The sequence below is a fragment of the Lactuca sativa genome, chromosome 5 (genome assembly GCF_002870075.4).
Source record: "Lactuca sativa cultivar Salinas chromosome 5, Lsat_Salinas_v11, whole genome shotgun sequence".
NCBI lineage: Eukaryota > Viridiplantae > Streptophyta > Magnoliopsida > Asterales > Asteraceae > Lactuca > Lactuca sativa.
In genome coordinates this window covers 325,778,271-325,797,742 of record NC_056627.2, presented here as the reverse complement: position 1 = coordinate 325,797,742, position 19,472 = coordinate 325,778,271, and the positions used below count along the sequence as shown (strand labels likewise).

Sequence of the window (19,472 nt, the reverse complement as noted above, 5' to 3'; positions counted from 1 at the left end):
CATGCCGGGTCGGGTCAAGTACTGACCAGAAATAGTTATGGACTTAGACACCTTATCCAACAGTAACCGTCAAATCCTTTACACACTAAGGTGTCCTTCGGTATCATGGATCCTTGCACGTTTGTGCTCACCATGCCTAAACTACTTGAGTGTAAAGAAGGCGGTACATGATTTCCAGCGCTTCCTTGGTCTCCTTGATCTAAAATCAAGTTTCGCCTTGGCTCTGTTCTGGCTAGGGCCACTGAAGAAGGGCCCTACATTGCACCAGCTGTTTGATCTGTATGTTTGACATGAAGAAAAATGGAGTGCAACTCTTGGGTAGTAAAAACATGCAACTAGAGACCTTAGGGAAAGTATCCACATCTGGATCCACTTGGGCTCTAGATGGGGGTCTGTCTCCAATTTGAGATGAAACTGGTACACTCATTATATCAGAGTGGTGAGTTGGGGCTCTTGCAGGTGAGTCTGCGGTGACTCGAATGGTTGCGGGAGTGTTTTGAGAGACTCCGGCATTTGCCTTGGTTTGCATTTAGCCGTGACTAGGGATAAGCTTCAACTCTTTCCTTTGAAAAATGTCTATGTATTCCGAAGGCTCACCTAGGTTGTCTTCAATGACATTCACAGGTGAGTCATGAGCCTTGGAAGGAGAAGGTTGAGCTTTTGGATTCGGCTCTGTAGTTTTAGGCCTTTACTTCTTGAGGGACCAGCTTCCTTAGTGACAACATTCACTGGTGTTTTTCCTTATATAACAAGGGATTTAACCCTTTTTGGTTTTGGCTGCAGGTCCTAGACTTCTGTAGGCTGACTGGGTCTTGGTGGGGAAGAGTGATATGGGGCAATATTACTCGTAGCCATAACGTGATCAACCACCTCTATTGTAGTAAGTCCAATGGACTCGATAATATACATAGGTAAACGACGAATGGGACCAAAAAGAGATTGATCCTTGGAGGGATTGTACGTTTTAAGATCGCGTGCTGAAAATAGATTGGTGTCATTTCCCATGCTGAGATTAGCATCCTTATGAATATCCACAAAGCATAAGGACCATAACCGAGCACATGTGAGTTTTATCATGACTTCCTTCGGGGCATCCTTGGAGATGTACTACAGGAAGTATTCCAAGATGATTTGCCCATATTTGACAGTGGAAATACTCCACACTATGTCTAACAATTAATTTCACATGTTATCTGTCCCTCTAGTTCTACCTGAGAGACAACGAATCACAAAGTGACACACAAATTGCCAATCAGTAGGAAATTTGCTCTTCTTGAATTCACCAACTCCTTTGAGTTTCACCTAGTATCCCATTTGTTAAAGTGAAGAAAAGACATATGACGTGCTTGGAGAGTAGAACTTGGTGGAAGGAAGCACCCTTAGGTTGATTCCAGAAAGGAATTTCTCTTTGGTCAACACCACCAGAGAATCATTGATAAGATTGGGATGAACTTCTTAAGGTTTATCATGAGGTCTGAATGAAAAGAATGCACACTTAAAAGGGACTGCTTGTGGAACAACTTCAGTAAAGGAATCAAAGGCTCCAAACAGAGGGTAGGTTGGGAGAAAATTAATCATAAGTTTGATTGCTTCATTATACGAGTTGTGATCATCAAAGATTCCTATGTAATTACTAGCTACAACTGATGGATTTAGGTCTTTGATCGTGGATTCAGACCCACTTGGTCGTGCTGAACTAGAGGCTTTGGATTGTTTCTTCGATATGCTTGATTTCACCCTTATTGCAGAAAAGGTTTGAAGAACTTGCTTGAAAGAGTTTTTACAAGAAGGTGAAGAAGATGAAGTTCATCTGATCAAGGTTCGGAAAGCGTAAAAGCTCTCTTGGCAAGAAAAGGGGCTTTTTATACCTCTGGATTTCAAAAAGTATTGATATTGATTTAATTACAGCTATTAAAGCTAAAAAAACTTTGGGTTTTTACCATTATCAGATTAAATTAAAATAAATCAAGAAGAAATGTTTTCCGGGAAAAGGGGAGCATTTATTATTTTCTAGGCACATGATGACACACCGGTTAAACGTGGGGTGAGAAAAAGTTTATCCGTTGTAAAAATAAAGAAGTGGAACGTATTAGACCATAACGGTTGCTTGATGTGATTGGAAAGGAATTTCAAAAAGATTTTGTTAAAGGCAAATTGGTTTATTTACTTTTTATCCAAAAATAGGCCTGACTGAGGAAAGTCATTTGAAAAATGACTTGAAAAATCATGTGCGACAAATTCAATGCTTGAAGAATGTTTTTATTTTATTAACACAAATTTGTCATTTAAACACTTGTAAGGTGATGAATACGGGTTCATTTAGTTCGTCTATAGTAGCTGAATGACAAACTAGATCATAAAGGTTAGAAATAAAGGAAATAAAGAGACCCAAGGAGTATATAAGTCATAAATGACATCAATATATAAAGTTTACCAAGGATCAATTATGAAGTGTATACTGTATGAGTTATTATAGAAAAATACCGCAGTGAATAAAATGATTCAAGAGTTTTGTTTTGAAAAGAAAAGAAGTAGTTTATCCATACCCGGAGACCTGATAAGGTGTGCGGTACCTATCCTTTCAGGAAGAACTGCAGGTCAGGGTTCATCAAGCCTAACATTTCCAAAAAGCCATTCAGTTTTGTGGAGTCGAGTGCTTTGGTAAAAAAAAAATCAGCTATTTCCTCATGAGTATGCACAAAAATAAGTTCAGTGTTACCTTTGAGGATGTGATATTTTGTGAAGTGATATCATAGTTCTATGTGTTTTGTCTTCGAGTGATGAATAGGATTATGAGAAATCACTATTAGACTCTCTGAATCACAATAGATAGGTACCCGCAGCATCTTGTGCTCATAGCCCAAAAGTTATGGCTTCATCCAAAGGACCTAGGAGCAGCAACTGGCTGCGGCAACATATTCTGCCTCTGCGGTAGACAATGAAGCACAATTTTGTTTTCTTGAAGACCAACTAACTAATCCTCCACCCAAAAACTAACATCCACCCAAAGTGCTCTTTCGATCGAGTCTGCAGCCGGCATGATCTACGTTTGTAAAAGCCTGAAGATTGAATCCATTACCCGCAGGGTACCAAATACCCAAGGCTTTACTCCGTTTTAGATATCTGAAGATTTGCTTGACTGCGGTCAAGTGAGATACTTTGGGATCATATTGGTATCTAGCACATAAACACATAGCAAATACAATGTTCGATCTACTAGCAGTGAGGTACATCAATGCGCCAATCATTCCTTGGTATATCTTTTGATCAACTGAATCTCCGGTAGGGTCAACTGAGATTTTATACTCAAAGGCCATAGGAACCTTTGCTGAGGAGCAATTATCCATTGAAAACTTCTTCAACAATTCACTGGTGTATTTCTCTTCATGGATGAATATCCCCTGAGGGACTTGTTTAACCTGAAGACCTAGAAATGAATTAATCTCTATATTCATGCTCATTTGAAACTTGCTTGTCATAAGCTTTGTGAATTCATCCACCATTCCTCGATCCGTTAAACCGAAGATGATGTCATCCACATAGATTTACACAAGCATCAAGTGTTTTTCATTTTCTCGTCTGAACAAAGTGGGATCTATCACACCAATTTTCTACCCTAAAGAGACAAGAAACTTTGAAACTATCTCATACCAAGCTCTAGGTGCCTGCTTTAATCCGTAGACCGCTTTCTCCAGCTTGTAATAGTGATTTGGAAATTCTGAGCATTCAAAGACTGCAGGTTGTTGTAGATATACTTCCTCTTTCAGTTCTCCATTAAGGAATGCAATTTTCACATCCATCTGATGAACCTTGATGTTTTTATGAATTGCATACGCTAGGAAAATACATATTGCTTCCATCCGTGCTACTGGTGCATATGTTTTATCGTAGTCAAAACCCTCAAGTTGACTATACCCCTTTGCAAGTAAGTGTGCTTTGTTCTGTACCACCACACCGGATTAATCTAACTTGTTCTTGTAATCCCATCTTGTGCTGACTACAGTATGGGCTTTTGGTTTCGGTACCAATTTCCAAACATTATTATGTTCAAACTTAGAAAGTTTCTCTTGCATTGAATGATCCCATCGGTATCCATAAGTGCTTCTTTTGTGGTTCTAGGCTCGACCGATGACATGAATGTTGCATAGTGACAATGGTTATTTAAAATATGAGAGGAATGAGTTTCAATACCTAAAGATGGATTTTCGATGATTTGACCCCGTAGATGATCTTTGGTCCAAACATGTAGAGGAGATTGCACAAGGTCTGCGGCTGAATTTGAGGGAATATATTCTATGTCAGAAGAGTCTTCGGGTGGGTTTGAAGAAGGTAGATCCCCGTTGACGTGAGGGTAACCCCCAAATGAATATTTGACCGTTAGGATTGGTTCTGCGGTTGGTAATGGTGGTTCCCCTTGGATCAAAGATGGGAGTTCCCCATGAACCAATGAGGGTTCCCCTTGAACCAGTGACGTCGGTTCCCCCTGGACTGATAAGTGATTAAAAATCCTTGGATCCATTCTCCTCATCCTCAGAATCTTCAGACACAGTTGATGGATTGATCAGATTGTGTGTTGGCATTGGAGTAGCATCTTCAAGTATTGGAACCTCAACGGCTGTAAAAAATAAGGGAGTTGAACTTTACCCCTCAAGTAGCAAGGTGGATGTATTGAATGATGTTCCTTCAGATAAGATTGGTCCATATACTTCCACATGTTGTTGTGCTACCGGAGACACCAAAATTTCTGAAAGATGAGTTGTCTCTATTGGATCGAAGAGGTCATCATAGTTATTTTCAACTATGTTTAGCGGACCCGAGGAGTTTGGGATACCACTTTCCAGTATCAACTTTGTTTATTTTGATGGAGCAGTGTTGTGGACATAATAATCATCGAATTTGATATTAAAGCTTTCGACTATTAGTCTTGTATGCCATATTAGAACCCTGTATGCAAATTTGTTGGTTAAATAACCCAGGAGGATGCCTTCGTTAGACTTTGGTGCAAACTTGTTAATATGATCCTTGTTATTGATCACAAAACACATGCAACAAAAAATGTGAAAGAATCGTACATTGGGTTTTCGATTATTGAGACCTTCAGAAGTAGTCTTGTTGAGGAGTTTGAAAATGATGCTTCGATTCTGAACAAAGCATGCAGTTGCCTTTGCTTTCTCCCAGAAGTAGAGAGATAGTTTGGCAAAATTAAGCATCAATCTAGCTGCTTTGACCAATGTTTTATTCCTTCTGTAACGATGAAATTTTCAAAACAAATTTTCATTTTTAAATCATATTTTCAATCACCAAAAACAATATCCAACAATTGTATCCAATGTCATCATAATAAACAAATCTCAGAATCCCAAAATATCTCAAATACATAAATCCTCTCAATGTGTACGGATCATGTTGGCGCCTTCCCACGGTCATCGCTAGTACCTGAAACACACAACACAACAACTGTAAGCATAAATGCTTACTGAGTTCCCCAAAATACCACATACAACACATACGCCTTTCCATACCATAACTTTGTGGGATCCTCCTGTCCAAGTGTCTCAAGGGACTTCCGTCCCAAATCCCGGTAGACCTTCCGGCCCTACCCGTATCGACCTTCCGGTCCATAACCTCCTGACCTTCCGGTCCATGTCCTCTTGACCTTCCGGTCCATACCATCTTGACCTTCCTATCCTCATCATACATAGCATACATAATGCATACATATCACATATCAGCATATAGCGCATACATCTTATAGCATATAAGACCTTCTGGTCACACATAGGTACCCTTCCAGTTACAGTATAGCGAGAAGACTCACCTCGGGTAACTCGGTAATCTCGAACTCGGTAAAATCTGGTCTAGCCTCTGCCTAAACACATGGAATAAGCACTCTAATCAATACAACTCTCAAGGCTAGACTAGATCCCTCTCTTAGCACTCTCAGAAGAGTAAATTACCGTTTTACCCCTCTCAAGGCTCAAAGAACCTAACATCGACCAAACCCTAAAAGTCAACCAATAGTCAACTCTCCAGGTTACGCTGCGTGTACCAAACCTGTACACTGGGCGTACCCGGTAACCTCACAGAAACGGCGAACGCGACCCCCTACACTGTGCGTACTAGGATTATGCCTCGCGTAACTCCCAGTTTCAGACTCCTTAGCGTTTGGGGTCTTAAACGGTTAAGACCCACGACCAACTTTCAGATCTGACCACACCTAACCCTCTTAATCCATAAAGTTGGTGGCTTTAAGCCTTTGTATGGCTGTGAGAGTCACCAACACCCAAATCTTTCCACTTTCAACACTCTAAAGCTCATAACTCAAGCATGACTCCATAACAATGACCAAGATGGGATTTTTATGGATGAACATCACACATAACACTGAAAAGGGGCAGATCTAGGTCCATGGAGCCACTCTTGCTCATAAAATCTCCACCTTTGGGACTTAAACCCTAGAAATGGACCATAAAACACCAAACCAAAATAAAGAGGAAAGTTATGAGCTTTTTACCACAAAGTGAAGCTCCTTCCTCTGAAGAACTCAGATCCAAGCTGGAACTTCAAACCCTAGCTTCCACAAGCTCCTCTCCTCCTTCTTTACTAACACACAAAGGCACCTTTAGCTTAAAATACTCACACAAAAGCTTTAGGACGAAGGAAATGCTCTCTTAGGGTTTCACTCTCTGAAACGGTGGCTGAGGATAAGGCCTTAGCATTCCTTTTATAGTGCACAAGCCTTAATTTAGGGTTTGCATATGGGCCCACTACACCCAACGTAACCCTGGGTACGACCAGCGTACCTAGGCGAGTCTGCATCTAACTTAAGCGCATGAGTACGCGCAGCGTACTCTCCAGTACGCCCAGCATACTCATTTGCAACACTTTCCCACTCAAGGGCTAATCTTGACAACTTGACAAAGGCGAAGGGTTAAATAGCTATACTTAATTTTCGGGATGTTACAATTCTCCCCCAGTAGAACCAAACTTCTCCCTCGAAGTATCATGCTGAAAACAACTCCGGATGCTGCTCCTGCATCTCCGACTCTGGTTCCCAACTCAGCTTGGACCCCCTCCATTGCTGCCACTAGACCAGAACCAGGGGCACCTCCTTCTTTCTCAGAACCTTGATCTTTCGATCCAAGATTGCGGTCGGTCTCTCAACATAAATCAGGCCTACATCCACCTGAATATCCTCTAGCGGTACTACCGCCGACTCGTCGGCTATACACTTCCTCAAGTGAGACACGTGGAATGTATCATGTATCCGACTCAATTCCACTGGTAGATCCAACCGATATGCTACCCTGCCCACCCTCGCGGTCACCCTGAACGGACCAATATACCGGGGCCCCAGCTTGCCCCTGTTCCAAAATCGAATCACTCCTTTCCAAGGAGACACTTTCAGGAGTACGAAGTCTCCGACCTGAAACTCAAGCTCGGATCGTCGCCTATCCGCGTAACTGTTCTGGCGACTCTGAGTTGTCAACAACCTCTGCCTGACTTGTTGTATCAGCTCTGTTGTCTGAAGCACTATCTCAGTGTTACCCATCACTCGTTGCCCTACCTCTCCCCAACAGATGGGATTCCCACACCTCCTCCTATACAACAACTCGAAGGGAGGCATACCAATGCTCGGATTGTGACTGTTGTTATAGGAAAACTCAGCCAACGGCAAATACATGTCCCAACTCCCTCCGAAGTCCAACACATATGCCTGAAGCATGTTCTCGAGTGTCTGAATCGTCCGCTGACTATGTCCGTCCGTCTGAGGGTGGTAAGTAGTACTGAAATGTAGCCTCGTGCCCAACTCCTTGTGGAACTTCTTCCAGAACCTGGAAGTGAAACGTACATCCCAGTCTGATACAATTGAGATCGGCACTCCATGCCGTGATACCACCTCCATCACATACAACTATGCCAGCCTCTCAGCAGAAGAGCTCTCACTGATAGCAAGAAAGTGAGCGCTCTTCGTCAGCCGGTCGACGATCACCCAAATTGCGTCGACAACCCTCGCGGTCCTCAGCAACATGGTAATGAAATCCATAGAAATATGTTCCCACTTCCATTGGGGAACCTCAAGTGGCTGCAACATGCCATGCGTTCGCTGGTGCTCGGCCTTAACCCTGCAACAGGTTAAGCACCCCTCAACAAACCATGCTATATCCCTCTTCATACAAGGCCACTAATAATCCGTCTTCAAATCCAAATACATCTTTGTGGCCCCGGGGTGGATCGAAAATCTTGATCTATGTGCCTCCTCCATCAAAGTGGTGCGCGTCCCGCCTACATATGGCACCCAAATCCGACCCTGAACGGTCATAAGCCCGCGGCTATCGGTAATGAACTCTGACACCTACCCAATCACCTGCTCTCTCTTACGGTTCTCCGGTCTCACGGCCTCTGCCTGGGCCTCCTGAATGGTGTCCGACACTGGATTCATCACTATAAACCGCATACAAATGTCTCGAATCGGGGCACTCCCCGCTCTACGGATCAGGCATCAGCTACGACATTAGCCTTGCTCAGGTGGTACAGAATCTCACAATCATAATCCTTTACCACGTCTAACCATCTCCTCTGGCGCATATTCAGATTGGGCTGGTCCACAAAATACTTCAAACTCTTGTGGTCCATGTAGATGGTACACCAAACTCCATACAAATAGTGACGCCAGATCTTGAGGGCGAACACCACTGCCCCTAATTCCAGATAGTGGGTGACATACCTCATCTCATGAGGCTTCAGTTGCCTCGATGCATACGCTATAACATGCCCCCTCTGCGTAAGTACTGCACCCAACCGCAATATCGATGCGTCACAATACACCACAAAATCCTCCATCCCTTTAGGGAGGGCTAGCACCGGGGCTTCGCACAATCTCTGGCGAACTGTCTCAAACAAGGTCTGCTGCTCCGGACCCCATGAAAAAACAACACCCTTCCGGGTCAACCTGGTGAGAGGCACGGCGATCTTGGAGAAATCCGTGATAAATCTCCGATAATAGCCGGCCAATCCTAGAAAACTTATGATCTCGGCACCTCCCATCTCATAATCGCCTCAATCTTGGCCGGATCGACCAATATTCCAACCTGTTAACAAGGTGTCCCAAGAACTGGACCTCTCGTAACCAAAAATCACACTTGGAGAATTTGGCGAAAAGCCTCTCCGACCTCAATACCATGAGAATCTCTCTCAGGTGCTCCTTGTCCTGCTCTCTAGATCTCGAATACACCAAAATATCATCAATGAACATGATCACCGACCGATCCAGCATCGGCCTGCACACCCTGTTCATGAGATCCATGAATGTTGCCGGTGCAAAGGTGAGCCCAAAAGGCATCACCACGAAATCGTAATGCCCAAAACGAGTTCTGAACGCCGTCTTCTGGATATCTTCATCCCGCACTCTCATCTGATGATATCCCGACCTCAAGTCTATCTTGGAGAACCAAGACACCTCCTGCAACTGATCGAACAGATCGTCGATCCTTGGTAAAGGATAACGGTTCTTGACCGTCAACTTGTTCAAATCCTGGTAATCAATGTACATCTGGTGTGAACCATCCTTTTTTCTTGACAAAAAGGATCGGCGCTCCCAATGGTGAGCTACTAGGTCTAACAAACCCCTTCCCCAACAGCACCTCAAGCTACCAGGATAACTCTTGCATCTTTGGTGGCGCAAGGCGATAAGGCGCCTTGGCGATAGGCGCTGCCCCCGGAACCAAATCGATACGGAACTCTACCTGCCTCTCGGGAGGCACACCCGGCAATTCCTCGGGAAAAACATCTGGGAACTCGAGCACTATCGGAACCTCATCAATCAAACTTGGCCTCCCAGCGGCCACTCGTGTGTCCATCACATAGGCTACAAACCCGCTGCGGCCCTGCTGCAAACTCTGCCTCGCTCTGGCAGCCGAACAAAACGCTGACCCACATCAGGTACCCTCACCATACACCGTAAGTACTCCCCCACTAGGGTCTCGTATCGTCACCAACTGACGCTCGCAGTCTATAACATCCCGAAATCGGCTCAACCAATCCATGACCACTATGATAGACACGTCCCCCATCGCAATCGGGACTAGATCTATCGGGAACTCCACACCGAAGATCTTGAGTATACATCCTCGAATCACATCTGTAGCATACACCGCTCACTTGTTAGCTATAAAAACTCGCAGAGGTCGACTCAGCGCCTCTCGTCGGATATTGATGTGCTGACTAAATGCCAAGGAAACAAATGACCGACTCGCACCTGAGTCAGATAACACCAAAGCTGGTGCAGAATTCACAAGAAAAGTACCTACGCATATCATAATATAAGTACAACAACTCAAACTCAACATAAATAAATGAAAGAATACATACCAGCCACAACATCGGGCGCTGCACGGACCTCCTCCTTTGTCAACTGGAAGGCTCTCCCGCAAGCCTTCGGTGCCTCGGCCTTCACCGGCCGAACCTCAGTAGCTCGCACGACGGAAGGGGCAGATCCCTGCTGTGCTCCCTATGCTGTCCCCCGTAGCTGCGGACACTCGGCCTTCCGATGGCCCGTCTGGTTGCAATGAAAGCAAACCATGAATCCCTTGGGGCAATCCTTGGTTATATGCATCTCCTTGCCACATTTGTAGCACGCACCCGATTGACAAACCCCGTCATGTCCCTTGTTGCACTTTCCGCAAGTGTGGCCCTTTTGGCCTCCAGATCTCGAATCGGCGGGCTTTGCCCACTTAGCTGCCGGCTGAAACTATGTCGGCCGCCGATCCATCCCTTGAGACTCGGCCTCCTCCCTGGCTTGAGTCTCCAACTCAAACCCCCTCTTCCGGGCATTTTCCTGAAGCTCAACAAATGTCCGGTAAGCCGACTTCAATACGAACTCCCGAATATCCCTCCTCATAATGCTCAAATATTGGCTCATGCGTGCCTGATCGGTAGACACCTGTTTAGGGCAGAACATCGCCCTCTCATGAAATTCCTAGTAATCACAGTAACCGAATCAGTACCCTACTTGAGGGTTAAGAACTCCAGAGCGAACCGCTCCCTCTCCACTGGGGGAACATACTCGTCTCTGAAAATGGTGGTGAACCTCTCCCAGTTCACCTCAGAAATCTCCGCAAGAGTGAACCTCACCGTCACGAACTTCCACCTGTCCTTCGCTCCCAAGTGAAGCTGGTTCAGCACGAATCGTACCCTCAGATGCTCCATACATGAACACGTGTAGAAGCATCCCTCGATATCATAAATCCATCGCATCGCAGCGATCGGATTCTACATCCCATCAAACTCTGGTGGCTTCGTGTTGCTGAACTCCCGAAACAACAACGAGTCACCTCCCTGAGGCCTGGCAGCAGCCACAGCTGCAGTGGCTGTAGCAGCCGCAGCCTCAGTCACCGCTGCGTACCGCTCATCGAAAGTCTCAATCAATGTGGTCTTGGTAGACCTAAACATCTCCGGAATCTCGGCTCGGATGGCAGCAACCACCTCTTCATGAATCAACCTGCGGATCTCCTCCTCGCTAACACAACTGCTTTCAGGTGTGTGGCGTGTCCCAACCATGATGTCTCTCTAAAATACAACATAAAATATCAGAGACCCACTCAAGCATACTCGCACTCGATAAAACATCCCTACTTGTTCCCTAGTACCCTAAGGATTCTTACTTGGACTGTGCACTGATACAGTGTCTTCGGTAGTACGGGCCCTTATACTACCATCCACACCGCATCAGTATTCACCCCAAGTCCTCCTACTTGGATCTCAGTTCACAAGTACTCTACATCTCGCTAGCATAGGCTACCCTTCGGTAAACCTCTCATAAGCTCCTCACTGCTACCTACTCACTCTCAAGCATCTAATAGCAGCAGAAATCTTCCTAGGATAAGGCATCACAAATCAGGCCACTCTAGTCCTAATATGAATACCTAGCCTACTCTAGCATGGATATCATATCATAACATATCTCATAACACATAATGTAAGGGTATTTTAGGAAATCACCATTCGGGCGCTGACTGATCGTACACACTGACCCGTTCTGCCTTTTTCCAAAATCCTTTACTCTCTTAGAAAAATTGTTTATTTATGAAAAACTTTCTCAAATCCTCAGTTTGAGTTCAGATACATCCAAAGTTGCACCCGAATCCCTCAAACCAAGGCTCTGATACCAACTTGTAATGACGAAATTTTCAAAACAATTTTTCATTTTTAAATCATATTTTCAATCACGAAAAACAATATCCAACAACTGTATCCAATGTCATCATAATAAACAAATCCCATAATCTCAAAAGATCTCAAATACATAAATCCTCACAGTGTGTATGGATCATGTCGGCGCCTTCCCACGGTCCTCGCTAGTTCCTGAAACACACAACACAACAACTGTAAGCATAAATGCTTAGTGAGTTCCCCAAAATACCACATACAACACATACGCCTTTCCAGACCATAACTCTATAGGACCCTCCTGTCCAAGTGTCTCAGGGGACTTTTGTCTTGAATCCCGGTAGACCTTCTAGCCCTACCCGTATCGACCTTCTGGTCTGTAACCTCTTGACCTTCCGATCCATGTCCTCTTGACCTTCCGGTCCTCATCATACATAGCATACATAACGCATACATATCACATATCAGCATATAGCACATACATATCATAGCAAATAAGACCTTCTGGTCACACATAGGTACCCTTCCAGGTATAGTATAGTGAGAAGACTCACCTCGGGTAACTCGGTAATCTCGAACTCAGTAAAATCTAGTCTAGCCTCCGCCTAAACACATGGAATAAGCACTCTAATCAATACAACTCTCAAGGCTAGACTAGATCCCTCTCTTAGCACTCTCAGAAGGGTAAAAGATCGTTTTACCCCTCTCGAGGGTCAAAGACCGTAACATCGACCAAACCCTAAAAGTCAACCAATAGTCAACTCTCCGGGTTACCTTGGGCGTACCCGGAAACCTCACAAAAACAGGGAACGCGACCCCCTGCGCTGCGCGTACTGGGATTACGCCCCGCGTAACTCCCAGTTTCCGACTCCTTAGCATTTGGGGTCTTAAACGGTTAAGACCCACGACCAACTTTCAGATCTGACCACCCCTAACCCTCTTAATCCATAAAGTTGGTGGCTTTAAGCCTTTGTATGGCTGTGATAGTCACCAACACCCAAATCTTTCCACTTTCAACACTCTAAAGTTCATAACTCAAGCATGACTCCATAACAACGACCAAGATGGGATTTTTGATGGATCAGCATCACACATAACACTGAAATGGGGTAGATCTAGGTCCATGGAGCCCCTCTTGCTCATAAAGTCTCCACATTTGGAACTTAAATCCTAGAAATGGACCATAAAACACAAAACCAAAATAAAGAGGAAAGTTCTGAGCTTTTTACCACAAAGTGAAGCTCCTTCCTCTGAAGAACTCAGATCCAAGCTGGAACTTCAAACCCTAGCCTCCACAAGCTCCTCTCCTCCTTCTTCACTAACACACAAAGGCACCTTTAGCTCAAAATACTCACACACAAGCTTTAGGACGAAGGAAATGCTCTCTTAGGGTTTCACTCTCTAAAATGGTGGCTGAGGATAAGGCCTTAGTATTCCTTTTATAGTGCACAAGCCTTAATTTAGGGTTTGCATCTGGGCCCGCTACGCCCAGCGTAACCCAGGGTATACCCAACGTACCTAGGCGAGTCCGCGTCCAATTTAAGCGCATGAGTACGCGCAACGTACTCTCCTGTATGCCCAGGCTACTCATTTGCACCACTTTCCCACTCAAGGGCTAATATTGACAACTTGACAAAGGAGAAGGGTTAAATATCTATACCTGAATTTAGGGATGTTAAACCTTCTCGCCACTACTCCATTTTTTTGTCGTGTGTAAGGTGCCTAGAAGTTATGACGGATTGCCTTGGAGACTAAAAAACTATTCAAGAGTTGATTAGTAAATTCAGTGCCATTATCACTTCTTGTCCTTCTGATAGGTAGTTTAATCTGAAGCTCTACTTCCATGAGGAAATTTATCATGATCTGCGGTGTGTCTGACTTGAGTCTCAACAAGAAGACCCAAGTAAAATGACTAAAGTCATCAATAATGACCAAAATATATTTCTTGTGGTGAAGACTGGGTACGGTTGATGAACTGTAGAGATCGATGTGAAGGAGCTCTAGAGGGTCAAAGATTGAAAAATCAACTATCAGGCGATGGCTACCCTTAGTTTGTTTGCCACATTCACATGTTGCGCACAAAGTATTGTTTATGTACTTCAAGATTCGTAGTCCTTGGACTAATTCTTTAGTTACCAAGTTGTTGATGTATCTGAATTTGAGGTTAGCAAGTTTCCGGTGACATAACCAACTTACTTCAGACACTGCTTTTGACAGCAAACACAACTATGGTTTGTCTATGATCAAAGAGACATCCAATGGATATATTATCCATTCGGCTTTATATTTGATCAAGCATGTGTTTCTGTTATTCGTCATGATATAGCAATACTCACTGTCGAACTCAACTTGATGACCAAATTTGCATAATTGACCCACATTGATCAAATTATGTTTTATACCTTTTACGTAAGCAACTCATTGAATAGTGCAGCTACCCATAGTCAATACTCCATATCTCCTGATAATCCCATTAGCGTTGTTCCCAAAGGTGACGTGTCCACCACCACTGATTGGCCTAAAATCATGAAGGTATTCCAACCTTCTAGTCATGTGTAAGGAGCTTTCACTACCGATTAACCATTCTTCTTGTTCATCCTTCCACATTGCTTACACAATCAGTTGGTTAGTTTGGGCACCCAAAAAAGTTTGGAGCCCGTGGTAATATGTGAAACATTCTTAACTGATGCATGCATGTGGGACTTGGAAATAGATTTCTATTTTGATGTTTGTTTGGGTCCATGATGTGTTACATCTTTTTGTATATTTCAAGTTAGAATTAGACTATTCTTTGATGTTAGTGGATAAAAGCAAAAAGATAAGTTCTTTTCATTAATCCACGTACCATACTTAGTCAACAGTCTGGAGGGTGTGGTCTTTTGCTTTTGACAGGTCCGAGGATTGTATTTCGTGGAATTGTCCACTGGATTATGAAAAGGTTTGTTAAAAGACTTTGTCGTAGGTTTTGACATTTCGAATGATGGAAGGGATTTCAAAAATTGTGATGAGTGTAAGATACCCTTCATTTTTGTGTCTTTTAAGGTGGATTCGATATGGGTCATTCTGGATCGGTTGACCAGGAGTGCACATTTCATCCCAATTCAGCAGAGTATTTCTGCGGAGAAGTTGGTTGAGGTATATATCAGGGAGGTTGCAACACGACGTCAGGTGCCGGTTTCAGTGTTTTCAGATAGAGATGTCCAGTTTACTTCCAGGTTTTGGAAGAGGTTCCATAATGAGTTGGTTATTAATCTCCATTCCAGCACCACATTCTATCCACAAACCGATTGTCAGAGCGAGCAGAGTATTCAGACGTTAGAGGATATGCTTCGAGCGTCTATTTTGGACTTCGGTGGGAGTTGGGATACGTACCTTCGATTAGCATAATTTTCGTATAACAATAGCTATCACGCCAGCATCGATCGACCTCCTTTTTAGATGCTCTATGGGAGGAAATGCAGCACCCTGATTTGTTGCGGTGAGGTTGGCCAACAAGTTATGGGGACTACCGAGGTGGTACTCAAGACCACTGCGTTGATTTAGTAGGTTCGAAGTAGGCTCCAGTCAGCTCAGAGTGGTAAAAAAATTATGCCGACAGATGTCGGTCACATCTACAGTTCTATGTGTGCGATATGGTTAACCTGAAGGTGTCACCATGGAAAGGTGTCATCTGATTCAGGAAGAAGGGCAAGCTCGACCCATGCTATACCAGTACTTTCAGGTTTTTGGCTCGGGTGATTCGGGTTACATATTGCTTGGATCTTCCAGATGATTTCAGTCATCTCCATATCATGTTCCATGTCTCTCAGCTGCGGAAGTGTTTAGTGGATTATTTCACAGTGGTTCTATTGGAGGATATCCAGGTGGATGACCGCCTGAACTATATTGAGAGACCGGTGACGATCCTTGACTAGATGATGAAAACCTTGAGGAACAAGGTTGTTGAGATGGTGAAAGTTTCATGGCAACATTGTAAGGGTTCGGAATGGACATATGAGTCAGAGGATGAGATGAGGGAGCACTACCCGAAGTTATTTGGAGCAGCGGACTTCGAGGACGATATGTGATTCAAGTAGGGAGAATTGTAACACTCGAGTTTGGTAAGTTTCACATTTAACCCTTATTATCTAAAAACTTTGCAATTTGGTCCTTAAGCTAGTACGCAGGGCGTACTAGGTGGTATGTTTAGCGTACTATCCTAATAAACTAATCGTGGATCTGATCCACATGCATTGAGCGTATGTAAGCCTATGTAAAACCCTAATTTTCAGGGTTTTCGCCTTATTTAAACCATATGATAGCCTCATTTGGTCATGTCTAGCCAGCCTCCACCTTCCCTTGTCCTGAAAATGGAACCCTAGTGTGTTCTTGTGACTTTTGAAGCTTAAAGATCGTTTGTTGGTGGTTTGTGAAGGAGAATAAGAAGAGGACCATTTGTAGAGGTCTCTTGAGCATGAATATCTAGGTTAACTCATCATTTGCAAGCTTTTTGAGGTAGAAATATCACATCTTGATGATCCATGATGCTAGATCTAGTTATGTTGTTATTTTATGCTTTTTGAGCCCTTCGTGTGATTAATGAGCTTCTTGACTCACTCCAAAAGTATTGGTGTTACATATAGGCTTCTTTTGGTCCCCTTGTTCATAAAATGAAAGATTTATGGTGTATCTTGAACGTTGCATGTGTTAACATCTTTGTTAAGCTCTTTTTGATCTCATAAGCCCCATTAAGCAATGCATGTGTGTGAAGTTGCCAACTTTACATGATAAGTGGTCTTATAGAATCAAATATGAGAGTTTGGCTTGAAGTATCAATGAATTAAGTGCTTAATGGAGAGGGGTAGCCAACTAGGAAGTATGGTAGGCATACCAAGCTGGTACGTTGCGCGTACTAGCCCCAGAGGGTGTACGCTAAGCGTACAAGCTAAGTACTCCCTGCGAACTCAGCAGATGGGCTTTTTGCGCTTGCATTCTCGGTTTGGGCCTTAGATTGGGGTTTCTTCATTTGAGCCTAGTTGGGCCATTAGACTTCTTATTTGGGCTTGTGGCTAGTGTCTAGGACTCATTGGATTTTAGGCCCATGATGGGTTTGGGCCCAATTTGGAAGATTGGGCCATATTTGGGATTTGGGTTGTCAAGTAGAATTTGGAACTTCATAGTAGTTGAACTGGGCAATTGTCTTGGGCCGGATTGATTAGACTAATGGTTATGGATTTGGAATCCAATTATTAGTTGGATGTTATTGGTATTGATACCACGAGGATTGTCGGACCATCAGCATGAGATTTCTCTGTGTGATTCAACAGTCTGAGGTGAGTTTCATCACTGTTTTTAGCGGGTCGAAGGCACTAATATCGACCCATGGTTTATTATGTTATGATGCTAGATGTGTGCATGACTCTTTCATGTGTTATGCATTGATATGTATACCGAGTGGGGGCTCAATGTCGGGCAGGGCCCGATGACCGTATTGTATGCTATTGCCTTTGTGATTATCGCATGTGTTTGTATGATTATATGTTTATATGTTTATATGTGTATTGGGTGCGGCCCGATGTCAAGAGGTGCATGATGATCGACAGATCCGTAAATCGAGTCTGGCTCGATGTCGAGTGGGGCCCGAGGCTGGGTGGGACTTGATGTCGGGCAAGGCCCGATGAAGTTTGGGTTGCCGGTATGTGTTTATTATGTATTGTATGTGGTTTTTTGGGGAACACCCTAAGCTTTGAGCTTACAATTTTTAGTTTATGTTTCAGGTACTTTTTGTTCGAAAGGGAAGAGCCCGGGATGATTGAAGAGCACACACCACCTTATTCTACATTTTGTGATTTCCTCTAATATGTTATGATGTAGTGATACACTTTGATCCATATCTGTTTTATGACAATGTTTTGGGTTATCATTTATTTAATTTAAAATGAAATGTTTTGTTTCTTATTCTTGGGACGTTACAAAAACTTTGATGTTTGAAATTTGGTTGTACACTCATTCGTGTGAACCAAATAAGGAAATGAAATGAGTATAATTGAAAATTTTCAATGATTTTTGGAAAAGTTCAAATACGCTCTAAGAAGGTACTCTCGAGCCTAAAAAGTGTCACTTCCCACTATCTAAATCCAACTGTGATATGTCCTTAGATAGTCAATATAATGTGGAAAACAATGAAAATATAATTTGGTCAAATGGAGATCATTTGAGAAAAATATGAGGCTCAAAGTTGGAAGAAAATCAAAATGCAAAAAACTTGGTTTCAATGTAGGATATTACACAAAGTCACCTGGCCGAGTCAGCCGATGTGTGGCTGACCACTTCCTACTTTTTCAATGCATGAGACGTAAGACAACTCTACTAGATCTAAATTTTTGATATGTTCTACGTAGAATCCATAGTTAAATTTGGATATGATGTACATGTCATTTAGAGATCATTTGACAAATCTAAATGAAGTGATCTCAAGCCAACCAAACCTCATTTCATCCAAAACTCTCTCCAACTTTTATATATGTGTGTATGTGTTTTTGGGGCCATAGAGCTGGTATATAATATCTAAGTAGAAATCAAGATCAAATCAAGGGGTTTTTCTAGTTAATTGAAGAATACAGTGTATTAAACAACACCCTTTCATTTATATGCTTCAATTCAAGTATTGTGGATATTTCAAGAACCTATCTATGAAGGTTTGGTAATTTGATGAAATTGTACTTAAATTGTAACACTCCATTTTCACATTCCAATAGAACTCGATGTAAATCGTTGTTTATAAAAAATTAAACATAGAATATATATATATATATATATATATATATATATATATATATATATATATATATATATATATATATATATTACTTTTTAGTGAGTACAATCATTATAAACATGTAGAACCGTTAATACGAATTATGTAGATATATAGAAAGCTTCTATCTAACTTCGTATGAAGAAGTTATGATCCTTAGAAGTTTTTGCATTCAACCTTATACGACAAAGCACGTCGTAAAATACGAATCGGAGACAAATTTTTGATTATCCTTAGTAATCTAAATGAAGTCTTAGTAATCATAAAAGCAAGAATGTTTATATAGAGAACATCTAAATGTGACTTCATATGAGGAAGTTATGATTCTTAGAAGTTTCAGTGCAACTGTGTGGACAAACAAATCGAAATTCAAAATGGTTGATTGTTAACCGAAACAATTTAAACAAGTGTTGAACATCTCGTAAATAGGAACCCGTCGATATAAAGACAGTCGAGAATGGAGTTCATATAAAGGAGTTATGAATTGTGCACGGGCTTTAACAGTCTA

General features: G+C 42.8%; 1 protein-coding gene across 1 annotated transcript; it reads right to left on the bottom strand.

Moving 5' to 3' along the window:
• Positions 1 to 2,993: 2,993 nt before the first annotated feature.
• On the bottom strand, positions 2,994 to 3,503 carry LOC111878334 (uncharacterized mitochondrial protein AtMg00810-like). The gene has a single exon (XM_023874843.1). It carries the CDS (start codon positions 3,501 to 3,503, stop codon positions 2,994 to 2,996), a length of 510 nt encoding a protein of 169 aa, XP_023730611.1.
• Between the last annotated feature and the right edge of the window lie 15,969 nt (positions 3,504 to 19,472).

What these genes read in the sequence shown, in the direction of transcription:
- LOC111878334 (XM_023874843.1), bottom strand. Translation starts at nt 3,503, where the DNA reads ATGGTGGATGAATTCACAAAGCTTATGACAAGCAAGTTTCAAATGAGC.